Source organism: Miniopterus schreibersii, assembly GCF_964146895.1.
Source record: "Miniopterus schreibersii genome assembly, chromosome: 5".
Lineage (NCBI taxonomy): Eukaryota > Metazoa > Chordata > Mammalia > Chiroptera > Miniopteridae > Miniopterus > Miniopterus schreibersii.
The window spans coordinates 1,558,403-1,572,880 of record NC_138106.1 but is presented as its reverse complement, the minus strand read 5'-3'; the positions used below and the strand labels follow the sequence as shown (position 1 = coordinate 1,572,880).

At 55.3% G+C, this 14,478-nt stretch overlaps 1 protein-coding gene across 1 annotated transcript; it reads left to right on the top strand.

Moving 5' to 3' along the window:
• LOC308558168 (carbonyl reductase [NADPH] 1) lies at window positions 1-5,299 on the top strand. The gene is made up of 3 exons (XM_081139431.1): window positions 1-435; window positions 907-1,014; window positions 4,735-5,299. The coding sequence occupies exons 1-3, from the start codon at window positions 147-149 to the stop codon at window positions 5,169-5,171; spliced, it is 834 nt and encodes a 277-aa protein (XP_080995557.1). The 5' UTR covers window positions 1-146; the 3' UTR covers window positions 5,172-5,299.
• The last annotated feature ends 9,179 nt before the right edge of the window (window positions 5,300-14,478 follow it).

Here is a 14,478-nt window from a genome sequence, read left to right as displayed (position 1 = left end):
GGGCCTGCGCCTGCGCCTGCGCGCTCGGCCCCGCGGCTCGCTGCCGCCAGTGCGCCCCCGGCTACCGGGAGCGCGGACGCCCGAGCCCCGCGCAGCCCCGCGCGCAGCCGTTTGGCGCCCGTCGGTCCGTCCGCCCCTCCCCAGCCATGTCGTCCTGCAGCCGCGTGGCCCTGGTGACCGGGGCCAACAAGGGCATCGGCTTCGCCATCGCGCGGGAGCTGTGCCGGCAGTTCTCGGGGGACGTGGTGCTCACGGCGCGGGACGCGGCGCGGGGCCAGGCGGCCGTGCAGCAGCTGCGGGCCGAGGGCCTGAGCCCGCGCTTCCACCAGCTGGACATCGACGACCTGCGGAGCATCCGCGCCCTGCGCGACTTCCTTCGCGAGGAGTACGGGGGCCTGGACGTGCTGGTCAACAACGCGGGCATCGCCTTCAAGGGTAACGGGGCGCGCGCGGGGCACCAGCGCCTCCGCCGGGTGGGCTGGGCGTGCCGGGGCGCCGCTGGGGCTCCTCCCACGCGTGGGGTGCAAGCGGCTCCCAGGGGACGTGGGAGAGGGTGGGGCAGGGGTGCCGCTGAGTTAAAGCAGCAGGGACGCTGGAGAGCCTTCTGGTTCCTTGGCCGGACGCCTTGGCTGGCACAGTGTCTCGCGGTTTCGCCTTGAGCATGGGGTGAATGGGTTTTTAAATAAACACGAACGTTGCATAAACCGGTTCACAGAGACCCCGTGGTGCACCCTTCGCCCCGCTCTCGGGGCGGCACCACCCTAAACTCTACAGAAGGTCCTGGAACGAGGAAATGGTCACGGCCCAGCGCTGTTACCAGGCGCTCATGTTACACAAAGTCCACGTTTTATATCACGCTGTAGAATTTTCCTGTTTATTGACACCGCTCTCCTTCTCTCCCGAAAGTGAATGACCCCACACCGTTTCATATTCAAGCAGAAGTGACGATGAAAACAAACTTTTTCGGTACCCGAGACGTCTGCACGGAGCTCCTGCCTCTCATGAAACCCCACGGTGAGTCTGGTGAGGGGCCCTTGCTGTCCTGGTCTGGCAGGACCTGCCCCTGCCTGCCCCTGACCTCGTCATATCCAGGCCCCTCTCCCTGCTCAGCACCCTGCCTCCTTGTGTCTGCACCCGGCCAGGTGCCCTTTAGCCTCAGGACCTGGTACCACTTGTCCAGAGGTCACCTGTGCTCTCTGTCCCGCTGGTCTCTGCACAGCCGGCTCCCTCTTATCCGTCAGCTCTCTGTTCAGAATTCTCCTCGCGCCCTCCACACGTTGGAGTCCCCTGAGGAGCCCATGCCGGACCCTCCTTCTTCCCTCCCCCCCTCCCCGAGTGACCTTACTCAGGTTCTTGGAGCCTTCACCACCACCAATTCACTGGGCCCCTAAAATCTTCTGCATCTGATCCCATGGTCTTTTCTTTGTACTCTACTGATATAGTGTGTTACGTTCATTGGTTTCTAGATGCTAAACCAACTGTACAGATCTAAGATAAATGTCACTTGGTTTTCACAAGTGCAGGAGGTCCCCAAGACAACCCTCAGGTTCAAGAATCACTACAAGGACTCAGAAATCAGGGAGGCTGCTATACTCGAAATTACAGCGTACATGTCCAGCCAGGGTGGTCAGTTGGTTGGGCGTCATCCTGGGCACCAGGAGGTTCCTGGTTCGATTCCCAGTCAGGGCACGTGCCCAGGTTGTGGGCTCGATCCCCAGTAGGGGGTGTGCAGGAGGCAGCCGATTGATGTTTCTCTCTCATCGATGTTTCTATCTCTCTGTCTCTTCTCTCTCTCCCTCCTTTGTCTAAAAATCAATGAGAACATATTTTTTTTTTAAATTACAATGTACAGTGTCATAGGAAATGGAGAGAGATTCAAATCGACAGTAGGGAAGCTCTTATCAGACAGGCCCAAGAAAGACCAGGTGAGGAGCTTCCAGTGGTCCTGTCCCGGGGAGTCTTGCAGACAGCAGCTCTGTGTGACAATATGCACAGTACTGCCAGCCAGGGACGCTCGCCCAGGCCTTGATCTCAGGCGCTTCTGCTGAGGGTTGGTCACACAGACGTGGCCCACTGTTCTCTTGGCTGACCTTCCTCTCCAGCCACCCCCAGAGGTCCAGCTAATACCAGGTAGCCTCACCATAACCATATTGTTAACATACATTGTGTAGCCTGAGCCTAAATCTCCCAGTAAACAAGGGCAGTCTTATCAGGCAGAACAGTCCAAAAGTTTAAAGATTATCCCAGCAGCCCTGGGCAGAAGGCCAAACCTTGCTTTGGCCCAGTGTATCCTTTAGGGTCATAGGCCACCCCCTGGAGCTTCGCCAAGGCTCTCTTCCTGCAAAAGGATCACAAAGCTGTACACTTCGCCTAGAATTTATGTAACAGATACAGACATAGTCCAGAAGTGGGCCTGACATTTGGAGGAGCCAGGGTGGGGTGAGGAGAGGTTGGCAGAAGCAGGTAGTCCGTCCTATAAAGCCACTGCAGACATTTTCAAGTTTTTGTCTTCATTTGATCGACTGCCATTTATACTTTACCTAGCATACAACTATGTTTGCAGAACTATTTAGTATTTTTTTTTAAATATTTTTGTTGATTTCAGAGAGAGGAAGGGAGAGGGAGAGAGAGAGAAACATCAATGATGAGAGTCACTGGTCGGCTGCCTCCTGCACGCCCCCCACTGGGGATCGAGCCTGCAACCCAGGCACATGCCCTGAGCGGGAATCAAACCCTGACCTCCTGGATCCGAGGTCGATGCTCAGCCACTGAGCCACACTGGCCAGGCCTATTCAGTATTCTTAAGAGATAAACTAAGGCATATCAAAAAATTAAGAGTTTATTTGAGAAAAAAATCTATTTGAATCGGGAAACAGCAAACTGGAAGTGGTTAGGAATTCTCCGCCGACAGGTGCTTGGGAAGAGACTGTAAGAGAGACACATCAATTGGCTGCCTCCTGAACGCGCCCGAGGTTGGGGCTGGGGATCGAGCCTGCAACCGAGGTACATGCCCTTGGCTGGATTTGAACCTGCAGCCCTTCAGTCTGCGGGCTGACGCTTTAACCACTGAGCCAAACTGGCCAGGGCTCTGCCACTCCAGTTTGGCCGCATAGGGTGAAAGCACAGTCCACTCCATCAGGCCCTTAGGACCTAAAGGTTTAAAACTACAGTGACAGTTTCTTGCTTAGGGCCGATCCCTGCTTCCCGTATCTGCATTCGCAGCCCCGGTTCCAAGACCGCAGTGTCAGGTAGGAAAGAAGAAAGATGAGACGATGTGGGGAAGAACTGTGCAGTCGCCCCAGCATCCTCCCGGCACCCCCATTCCCCGAGAAGCAGGAGACTCTCCAGTGGGGAGTCTCCCTTGGCCCCCTCCATGTTGAGGGGAGCGCATGCTTGTCAGTGTGTGTAAGCCACTTCCTCACGCCTGTATCTCCTTGTGTTTGACACGAGCAGTTTCAGTGCCTCCTTCCAGCTCTCCTCCCACCGCTGCCCTGAGGGTGCAGGGGTGTTGCCCCGTCTGCCGGTAAAACTTGTCCATCCACATTGGTGCAGTGCCTCCTGGTCCGGGAGGCCCCGCCCGGCCCGGAGATTGTGGCTCACCTCCGGCTACTGCCTTCAACCTGACTTGCCAGCTCCGTGCAGGGCCTTCCCCCCGGGGAATCTCTCCCATAGCCTCCCGCAGTCTGTCTCACTCGCTGTCAGGTAGGACGGTCCTCAGCGTGTGTGCCTCGGAGGGTGCGGGGGTCACATGCCCACAGTGACCCCGCCTCTGCATCACTGCAGCGGCCCCCCTCCGCTTCATCGGCTGCTCCCAGGCCAATAAAACCCAGCCACGGAGAAGCCGGCCTGCAGTTCATCCCCCTGAACGAACCTGTCCCCTCCCTCGATCGGGGCAGCAGCCTTCCAAACCGGGTATTGTCCGTTCCCCTTAGAGCTGCTCTCTGTGGGTCGGTAGGCACCTGTTCACAGAGCCCTGCACAAGCGACCGTAAGATCCTCAGGTGTTCCCCAAGACAGTCTTCGGGGAGAAGAGGCTACCTACTCCTGAATGTGATGAGTACCCCCCCATTAAAACATTTCTCTCACGTCAGGGCTCATGCCTGGGCTGCAGGCTCGATCCTCAGTGGGGGGCGTGCAGGAGGCAGCCGATCAATGACTCTCATCACTGATATTTCTATCTCTCTTCCTTTCTCTTCCTCTCTCTGAAATCAACAAAGATATATATGTGTGTGTGTGTGTGTGTGTGTGTGTGTGTGTGTGTGTGTGTGTGTGTGTGTATATATATATATATATATATATGGTGTTTTTTTTTCTTTTTAAATATATCTTTATTGACTTCAGGGAGAGGAAAGGAGAGGGAGAGAGAGACAGAAACATCAACGATGAGAGAGTCACTGATCGGCTGCAGCCCGCAACCCGGGCCTGTGCCCTGACCGGGAACCGAACCCCGATCGCCTGGATCCTAGGTCGACGCTCAACCGCTGAGCCACGCCTGGCCGGGCAAGATACATTTTTTTAAAAAAAACACAAAAAACATTTCTCTGACATACTAAGACAGGGTTCTAGACCGTCCCTGTCCCTCACTCGTAGAGGCGTAGAGGTAGTCAGTCCTCCCTGATGCTCGCAGCACGCCGGACATTTCTCAGACGGAGATTTCCTGGTCCGGAATCCCAGCAAACTTGGCGCCCGTCCCTCGGGCGTGCCTCTCTGCCTGACGATTTCTGTCGCCTTTCAGGCAGAGTGGTGAACGTGTCTAGCATGGTGAGCCTCCAAGCGCTTAAAAACTGCAGCCCGGAGCTGCAGCAGAAGTTCCGAAGCGACAACATCAGCGAGGAAGAGCTGGTGGGGCTCATGAACAAGTTTGTGGAAGACACACGCAAGGGGGTGCACCAGAAGGAGGGCTGGCCAAACACCGCGTATGGAGTCACGAAAATCGGCGTCACCGTCCTGTCCAGAATCCAGGCCAGGAACCTGAGCCAGCACAGGAGAGGGGACAGGATCCTCCTGAATGCCTGCTGTCCGGGGTGGGTGAGAACTGACATGGCTGGACCCAAGGCCACCAAGAGCCCAGAAGAAGGAGCCGAGACCCCTATGTTCCTGGCCCTTCTGCCCTCGGACGCCGAGGGGCCTCACGGTCAGTTCGTGATGGAGAAAAAGGTTGAGCCGTGGTGAGCTCGTCTCGCAGCTCCCTCCGCGGGCCCCGTTGTGATCTGGCCTGAATTGACCCAGAGGACGTGACACCGTCAAATAATTTCTATCCGGGTATCTTTATAAAGTGTTCGTTTCAGTTGGCTACTAATTCTGCGGGTCTGACTTCCTCTGTGACGGACGGGAAGGGGGGTGGGCGCAGTGCGTGGGAGTCAGGTGAATAGATGGTTCTCTCTGCAGGTCACTTACACGCAGAACTCGCTCAGACATCTGACAGGCCTAGGAGTTAGGTCAGGGAAGGGACAGTGTGACTGAGGGGCTGGCAAACATTCCAGAAAGAGCCTGAAAGTAAATGTTTTCAGGGCCACAGTGTCCTGGAATACTCACATCTGCGGTGTAGTGTGAGAGGGGCCAGTTGCTAACCAGTGAGCGGGCGGGCCTTTATAGACCTCCCTTAGCTGTGACCTGCAGCGAAACCAACAGTAGGCACTTCAGGCGTACGGGATGGTGTAACCGTGAGACACACATGGCACCCGTGGCCTGGCACACAGTCAGAACTTCACAACTGCTCCCGCTTTGGAGGGACATGCTAAGAGGGAGGAGCTCTTCCCACACGGAAAATAACCGCAGGACCTATTTCTTTCATCCTCTCTTGGCTGCACTTGAGAAGGGAAGGGGGTCTGTCCTCAGAAGCACTTCCCTGTCTAAACCGTTCACTGCATTTTAAGATAAAGCAAACGTTCCCATTCTGGATGATGGGCCCAAGCCCAGAACGGCTGCCCCCACGCTCCTTTTTCACCTTTTGGGGCTCTCCCGAGACAGTCTCTTTAGTTGAACTGCCATCCGTCTCTCGCCCTCGATTAGCATCACCAGCCGGGGTGCTCTGGGGGATGCACACCCCTCCACCCCCGTCCACTGCTGGGCACAGAGCTGGGATCAAAAGAGGGCTGGCTGTGTCCTGCTTGGGCCGATCGTACATCACAGGAAAGGGCGGGCGGGAACGGTGGCTTAGTCGGCCTGGAACATTCAGCCCCTCCCTGGAGGAAGGATGGAGATGGGAGCAGTGGAGGTGGGCCTCTGAGTCTCGAGGTCACAGCCCTGGAACCCAGGACTCAGTTTTGTGCCACTTCTCTGATTGTCCTGGTCACCACAGCGCAACAACACCCCCTAACACCGTGACTACAGCACTCTCTGCTCTCTGTGCAAGTGCCCCCACAACCCCACCCGGCCACGTCCTCTTACCTGCGGTGCCGGTGACCGCAGCCAATAAGGGCGTCCGCTTTGCCATCACATGAGACCTGTGCCAGCGTGTCTGGGGGGTGTGGTGCTCTGAGAGAGGGACCTGGGGCACAGGCCGCAAGCCCCAGACCCTAGTCTGGCCAAGCAGGGCTCTGGCCATGCTCAGCTCTCCAAGGATAGGCCCGGGTTTTGGGGGCTAAGCTCGGCTCTCCAGGGCTCCGAGGCTCAGCTCCAAGGCAAGGATCAATCTTTAATAATGTCATGCTGCCCATTGACAAGTCACACGCTTAGGTCTTTTTTTTTAAATATGTGTATCGATTTCAGAGAGAGGGAGGGAGAGAGAGAGACAGAGAGAGACAGAGAGATCAGTGATGAGAGAAGCATTGATTGGCTGCCTCCTGCAAGTCCTCTACTGGGGGTCAAGCCCGAAACCCGGGCAACGGGCCCTGACGGGGAATCAAACCGTGACCTCCAGGTTCATGGATTGATGTTCAACCTCTGAGCCACACTGACTGGGCACAGGCTTAGGTCCTGTGTTGACAGTGGCAACTTACAATGAGTTCGAAGGTTCTGAGCACCAGACTGGCCTGCAGGGAGCAGACACTCATTCCTTCTGAGGTCCATCCTGGGCCTGTACAGAGCAGCAGCTGCTGTGGCTTCATCCGCGTATTCACCGACTTTACAAGGAATTATATAAACACACTTACAGGCGTCCCCTAGTGTTCCTATAGTCAGGAATAGCTAATTAGCATTGAAAATATTGTCTCTGGTGAAACAGACCTCTCCCATGTTCTTAAACAGCTATGCAGAGATTATAAAGGGAATTCAAGATCCTAGATCAGAGGACAGCAAGCTTTTTCTGTAACAGCCAGAGAATAAATGGCGTATGGTCTCTGTTGAAACTCAAGTCTCTCCTCATAGTCTGACAGGTGTGCCTGTATTCTAATCAAAGTTTGAATGTGAATTTCATGTAATTGTCATTAGGCTCCGAGGCTCGGCTCTCCAGGGCTCCCAGGCAAGCACCAGCCTTTAATGATGTCATGCTGCACATTAGCAAGTCACATGAGTTCAGAGCGTCTGAGCACCAACCCCAGGCCTGTAGGAAACACACTCATTCCAACCCCCATTCGTTCTGAGTCCCGTCGTGGGCCTGTTCCGAGAGCAGCAGCTGCGTGGACGGTTTCGTATAGCTGTACGCTGACCAAGTCCCAGATCTGAAGGCTCCGCGTTAGGAGGGATGGGTCAGAATTAGGGTGAGGGAGCGGGAGTGCACTTGGCCGTCTTTCCATCCTCTTGACTAGCTGGGCCCCGTCACCAACACAAGCGGCTGGTTTTTGTTTCTGGTTTCATCACAGCAGTGTGTGTCTGGCTTGTCCAAAATTAATTTTATTGCTTCATGGGTAGCAGCCCTAACAGACACTGTTTTTTGTCGGTCATCAGGGGCTAACGCGAGGGTGAGCCTCCCTCTGACAGCTGAACCAGGGCCAACCTTCGGGCCCCAGGGTCTAGGGCCTGACTCTGCGAGAGCCCGGTGTCGCCAGCAGGGGGAGCCCTTGGCCAGAAACCCTGGGCCCGGGGGAGGGATGGGGAAGGCTGGGGCCCAGCTCCAAACGCTTAGAGCAGAGTCTGAGCACATGCCCGTGGGCCACACCGTCTGGCAAATATCAGGACATGGGCGCTGCCAGATGAGGCACCAGACTAACTGGAGATGGGGGCATGAGTGAGGAGAGACGCTGCTGAGTCAGAGCGGCCCTCCTCGCTGGTTCCACGGGCACCCTCTGCGGGGTGGCAGCCCAGGCTTCACTGCACCCTCACAGTCCTCCGGGCCACGGCCCTCTGCACCCAGCTGGCTGATGCCCCCGAGGGCACCACAGTGCGGATGCCAGCACCTGCCTGCAGCAGGCCGCCAGCCGGTCCCCAGCTGTGCTCACAGCACAGGCTGGGTGGGGATTCGGGAGCTAGGCCCAGGGGTTCCCTAATCCCTGGCTCTCCACCAGTGATCATCCCCAGGATCTCTATGGGATATACTTAAATATACCCATTCCCTTACGCTGGCTGTTCAAAGACCTGAGCCAAGTTATCTCCCAGCTCTCCTGAGAGTCCCCTCCCGCTTGGGCAGGTATTTAGGAAGCTAAGCTCTTTGCACAAAGTTAGCGAGCTAATAGCTGCCCATTCCCTTCTCCCTCCTCCCCCCTCCCCCATCCCTCATAAGCCGTGCCCCCCACACCACCACCCAGGCGGTCAGATGCCCAGCACGTTCATACATCAGTCACCTAAGACTCTGGGTAGCATGAGCTGATTCCTCACACATGACCAAGTCCAAATTTACTGAAAAAAAAACCAGTTCTGGTGCCTCAGAGTTACATCAGACCCTGAACCACGACAACCTTCTAAACGACCAGCCACCCACTTCTGCGGCATCTCTGAAATACGTCTCCAGATCCACGGCATGAAGGGTTTCACCGCGTAATATTCCAGTCCTGAGTCACTGTCCGGGAAGCTGAGCCGATACTGGCTGGGACGGAGGGTTAACGTTAGAGTTAGGGTTCAGGTTAGGAGCTGGGAAGGAAGGGGGAGCCTGAGATGGTCCCCGGCACTGCCTAGGTTGGTAAATGGCAATGGAGGTACCGGAAATGATCTGGAGGTGGGTAAGCCAGTGGTAGCAGAGACTTCAGGTGATGGCACGTGGACAAAGGCTGTTGGAAACGTGGAATCGGAGGCCTTCCTGTAAGAGCTGAGGAAGCCAGCTTGTTAATAAACAACCAAAGCAGGGGCCGAAGTGTAAAGACAAAGCAGGCGGACACCAGCGTTATTTCTGCAGGACGTGTTGGAGAGGCAGGTGTAGCTTTTCACGGTCCCTTAATAGACTGGGTGTTATTATTATTTTTGGTAATCCTCGCCTGAGAATATGTTTTTTCCACTGGCTTTTCAGAAAAAGAGCAGGAGGGAGGGAGGGAGAGAGAAGCACCAATGTGAGAGAGACACGCTGACTGGTTGCCTCCCACACGAGCCCCGACGGGGGCCAGGGGCAGGGAACTAACCTGCAACCCAGGTACGTGCCCTTGACCGGGAATCGAACCGGAGACCCTTCGGTGCGCAGGCCGACGCTCTAACCACTGGACCACACCGGCCAGGGCTGCACTGGGTATTGTTTGCACGTCCCATCAGGAGCCCGCCCCGCCCTTGCGATTAGCCCAGGAAAACCGGAATCCAAGCCCACAGGGAAGGAGCCCCTGCCCCCGCCCTGGACTCCGCAGCTGAACGGAACGGGTCCAGGGTGCGGTTGACACTCGTCGGCCCTGCACTGATTTTCCCTAAATCGACTGAAGCTATGTGACCCAGTTCACAAGAAAGACAAGCGGAAGTAAAGCGTCTAGACCCGCGGGGAGAGAAAACCCGGGGTGAATGTTTAACACGCCTGCTGCGCCTCCCCAGCGGCTGTTTGTTTGACCTTGAAGTTTCCAGGGAGGAAGGTGCCTCCACACCCGCTGCCTCCGGCCCAGGGCCCCGCTCAGCAGGAGGCCCAAGAAGGAAACCGACAGAGTCGCAATCGTGACAGCCGCCCTTATCGAATGCCTCCTTCCTGCAGTTCACTCTCAAGACTTTCTGTAGTTTATATTAGTTGTTAAAAATAACTGAGCAGGTGGCCTGGGCAGTGTGGCTCAGTGGTTGAGCGTCCACCAGGAGGTTGAGATTCGATTCCGGGTCAGGGCACGTGCTCGGGTTGTGGGCTGGTTTCGCCCACAGTAGGGGGCGAGCAGGAGGCAGCCGATCGATGTTTTTCTCTCTCATCGTTGATGTTTCTCTCTCTCTCTCCCTCTCCCTTCCTATTTCTCTAAAATCAATAAAAACATATTTAAAAAAAAAAAGGGGGGGGAGGAGCTGCTGAATGCAGAGGCCACCTTCCCCAACCGGAAGCCGGTGCCTCGGTCTTTAGCAGCCAGGGAGCAAGTCGACCACAGCGTCAGCCCCCAGACCGGGCCGTCCTGCAAAGGCCCGTGCCAGCAACAGAGACGCCCAGAACTCCCCTCGCTCCCTACTCCAAACTCAGTTCCGAACAAGCCGCCTGGTCCTCTCTCCATGTGATTCGGTCCCGAATCAAGGAGAAGTGGCCAGTGACGCTGAAATCGTGTCTAGAGCCCCGGCTGCAACGGCGGCCGAGGCCTCACTAGATGAGTAATAAATAAATGAGTTTCCCCAGCAAGGTGCTCTCTTCTTTAAATTATTGGATAATCTGCATCTGGTTAATTACGAATCAATTGCTCCAGTTTCCTGGTGTTTTTAATTAGCTAGACCTCCCTCCATCAGCACCGTTCATCTGATTTCTCCTGTTATTTCCTGAGCACTCATTAGTTAATGTATACAGAATACATTTTTACATATTTACTTGCTTTGTGACTTTTAGCCTTTTAAAAAATAAACTTAAAGAGGGAGAACAGGACTATGTCTTTGGAGTTGAAGTGAGTTCATTTTCTCTTTGGAACGCCCACACTGGGACAATTCCTACACTAGTCCAGGCATTTGCCGTAACAATTCACCAGGCCGGAAAGGGTGAAACAAATCATGAGAGCAAAAGCGCCAAGGAGTCTCCGTGCTCTACGCTTAATCCACTCGGTGCCCCGCTAAAGGGCGGTTTCTTCCATCCCTGTCAGCCCTTCAAGGTCAGCGGACAGCAGCAGTCTCCTTAGTCCCGTCTGGAAACGTCCCGCGTTAGAACCCCAAGAAAGCGGCCAGTCCTCGCCGCGGCAGGTTCTGTCCTGCCCCGTGGTTAGTAACCCTGGTAGGCAGGCAGTGCCTCCTGGCTGCCATGGAAACGGCCGCCGGCCGCTGGAAGCAGAAAGAACAGCGGGTGGGAGACACGCATTCCACCGGGCCTGGCCCGTGAAGCAACTGTCCGGCCGAGTGGGGAGCGGAGGAGCGGCCCCAGCGGCGGGGCCTCGCCTGAGGACGCCGGCAGGTAAGTCATTTCTTGGTTCCCTTTTGAAAAGCATGTCGAGCTTGACAGACAGTTTTTCACAGCTTCAGAATTTCTGCCGCATGGCAAGAAGGGGCTGTGTCGGTGTGAAGAGCCACTGGCCGGCCGTGTCACCTCCTTATAGCATTTACCTGCCTTCCTTTCTTTCTTGTTGTTAATCCCCACCTGAGGACGTTTTTTCCATTGACTTTTTAAGAGAGTGGAAGGGAGGGAGAGGGGTGGGGAGAGACACACACACATCGATTGGTCTCCTCCCGTAGGTGCCCTGACCAGGGCCGGGGGTGGAACGTGCAACCCAGATCTGACCTGTGCCCTTGACCAGGAATCGAACCCTCGACCTTCCGGTGTGCAGGCCGCACTCTAACCACTGAGCCACACCATCCAGGGCATTTGCGTTTCTCGAGCATAATGTAGACGTATGGGTGACCGTCACCATGAACTGACCACCCCTAGGCTCCCAGGCCTATGAATTGCTCTTTACTAAGATTCTGCCCTTAAAGGCAATGTTTTCAGTGCACTAAGCAAAGAATGAAACGATCTTCTCTCTGGTCCCTAAATAGATAGACTCGTGCAGGCTAATGTTATATGACAGATATCGCCACAGAATCTGGGCCCCTCTTCCTATCTTAAAAACCTGGCTCTATGTCCACGCTAAGTAACAATTCAATAAAAGACGTGGGGCCCAGCCGGGCGTGGCTCAGCGGCTGAGCATCGACCTAGGATCCAGGCGATCAGGGTCCGATTCCCGGTCAGGGCACAGGCCCGGGTTGCGGGTTGCAGCCGATCAATGACTCTCCTCATTGATGTTTCTCTCTCTCTCCCCCCCCTCCCTTCCTCTCTCTGAAATCAATAAAGATATATTAAAAAAAAAAAAAAAAAGTCATGGGTCACACCTCTTTCCCTTCCTGTGCCCACAAACAAAACTAGGAACTCTCAACTGCTGATATTGTTTCTTTGCTCTGTTTTTATCGGATAGTTTTATATTTACTGCCTGTTGATACACAACTCATAGAAAACATAGGCAGATAAAGAGAAACTAAGCTTAGCCCTGGCCGGTTTGGATCAGTGGTTAGAGCGTCAGCCAGGGGACCAGAGGGTCCGGTGTGATTTCCCGTCGGGGCCTCGTACCTCGGGTGCAGGCTCGAGCCAATTGGTGGGACGTTTCTCTCTCTCTTCCCCTCCACTCTCTCTAAAAAATCAATGGAAAGAAAATATCCTCAGGTGAGGGTTAAAAGGAAACTAAGTGTAGATAATGATTAACACCTGAATCAGTTAGCGCTTTAAAAAACTGGTCCTTTTACTCAAAAGTGGGAAAAGCATGATAAATACTTTAGTAAAAGGCAAGGTGACGTTTGGGTAAAAATCAGCAGTCCCTACACAGTCCCGCGTGGTTCTTTGTCTAATAACCGTGTCTTCCAACGGTGTCTTAGCAATACGGGCGTCGGCGTATATTGAGGAAAGGAAATGTTTCAAAAGAATTGTGCATAATGTTGATTTTTAAAAACCTGCCCTTAGAAACTACCCAAAATATCAGACCTCATTTGTTTGAATTTTTTTTTAATAAAAAGAGTGGTCTTTGGGAAGTTTTATACTTTTGTTTTCAGACCGAATAATGCAATATGTTTGAAAGAAAAAATATTTTTAAAATGTATTTGGCAGAAATTAGGCGTTTCCTGAAAATAGCGATTTTAATAAAGTCTTTATATGGAGATGAGCACTTTCAACAGCTGGCTTGGTTTTCCCAAAGTGCTTTTCCGCATCTTTTTGCCGGTGGAGTGGCTTCGACTTGTGAGCAGCGCAGCGTCTGTGAGCTCGGCGAAGCGAGGCGCAGTGAGGCGAGGCGAGCCCTGCGCGTCCGTGAAAACCAACGTTCAGCCAGGGCGTCGGTGCGCGTCTTCTGCTCTAAGCACCTCGCGTGTTTTGCGTCACTTGATCTGTGCGGCGATCCTAAAGGCAGACACGGTGACCCCGTTTTCCTATCAGAAAAGGGAGACACAGAGAGGTGAGGTAAATTGCTCAAGGGCACAGAGCCAGGAGCAAACAGCTCAGATGTGAACCGGGACAGCCGGATGCACTCCAGGGAGCCGTGGTGGAAGGGCCGGCGCTGCGTCCTGCCCCAGGGGCCTGTTCCTACCCAGAGGACGGCCCACACCTCGCGCTGGTGCTGGCCCGGCGGCCTTTAGCCTGACCTGCGTGTGGAGACCGCCTGGCAGGGAGACAGGAAGCGAAAGGAACGGAGCGAGTTCTGTCACACACACACTTTGCAAAAAGAAATGTTTGTAAATTAGATTTCAAATAAGGACAGCCCTGGTTGAGTGCGGCTTCTGCTGACACAGGCGAGGGGCGTGGGACCGAGGCTGTCGGAGGCCGGCCAACGGGAATCGCTCGCTGAACTACGAGCGAGCGCACCTCGCACTCGACAGTCCCTGCGAGGGGTGACGAACCAGTGACCGCAAGCCCTCCCGTCCTGCCCTCGGTGGGTGCTCGGCCCGTCGGATCCCTGGGGCTCGGACCCACCGGCCCTGGGCTCAGCGGCCCGTGGAACCAGGTCTGAAGCTGGCAGGACCGTCAGCCGCCCCGGCTCCTGAAGTTCCTGGAAGGGGTGGCTCCTGAGGACGGGTTAAGAGATGAAGGTGGTTCCTTAGAAGGTGAAAAATAGGAAGCACAGCGGGACGCGGGGCCCACAGGCTGTGCCAGGGAGGCGACGCGCACACAGCGGACGACCCCCGGGACTGGGTCTCACAACATCCCCGACCCGCTTTTCCCAGTGTCACGCGTCTCCCGTTTGCGTCTCTGAAGCGCCGGGCCTCCGAGTCCCTGGACTGGGGAGCGGGAATCTCCCCTGCGGCGGGAGGTCCCACGGTGGCCGGAGCGGGGCCTGGGCGGCGTTTCGTGGGGACTCGGTTCGCCCAGACTGTGGTGCCCAGATTACCCACTGGCTGTGCCGTCACCTCAGGAACAGTTTCCAGGGAGGCATCCGGGGATCGGGAGGAATTCTTTTAGACAAAGTCCTTATTTCAGAGCAGTTCTACGGAGACGGAGAAACTGCGAAGACAGTGCAGGGCCCCCGTCTCCCGTTGTCAGCACCGCCCACGCGTGGGGCCCGTTCACCGCGGC

What these genes read in the sequence shown, in the direction of transcription:
- LOC308558168 (XM_081139431.1), top strand. Translation starts at nt 147, where the DNA reads ATGTCGTCCTGCAGCCGCGTGGCCCTGGTGACCGGGGCCAACAAGGGC. An exon ending in CGCGGGCATCGCCTTCAAGG is followed by an intron (nt 436 to 906) that starts GTAACGGGGCGC and finishes CTCTCCCGAAAG; the next exon opens with TGAATGACCCCACACCGTTT. An exon ending in GCCTCTCATGAAACCCCACG is followed by an intron (nt 1,015 to 4,734) that starts GTGAGTCTGGTG and finishes GTCGCCTTTCAG; the next exon opens with GCAGAGTGGTGAACGTGTCT.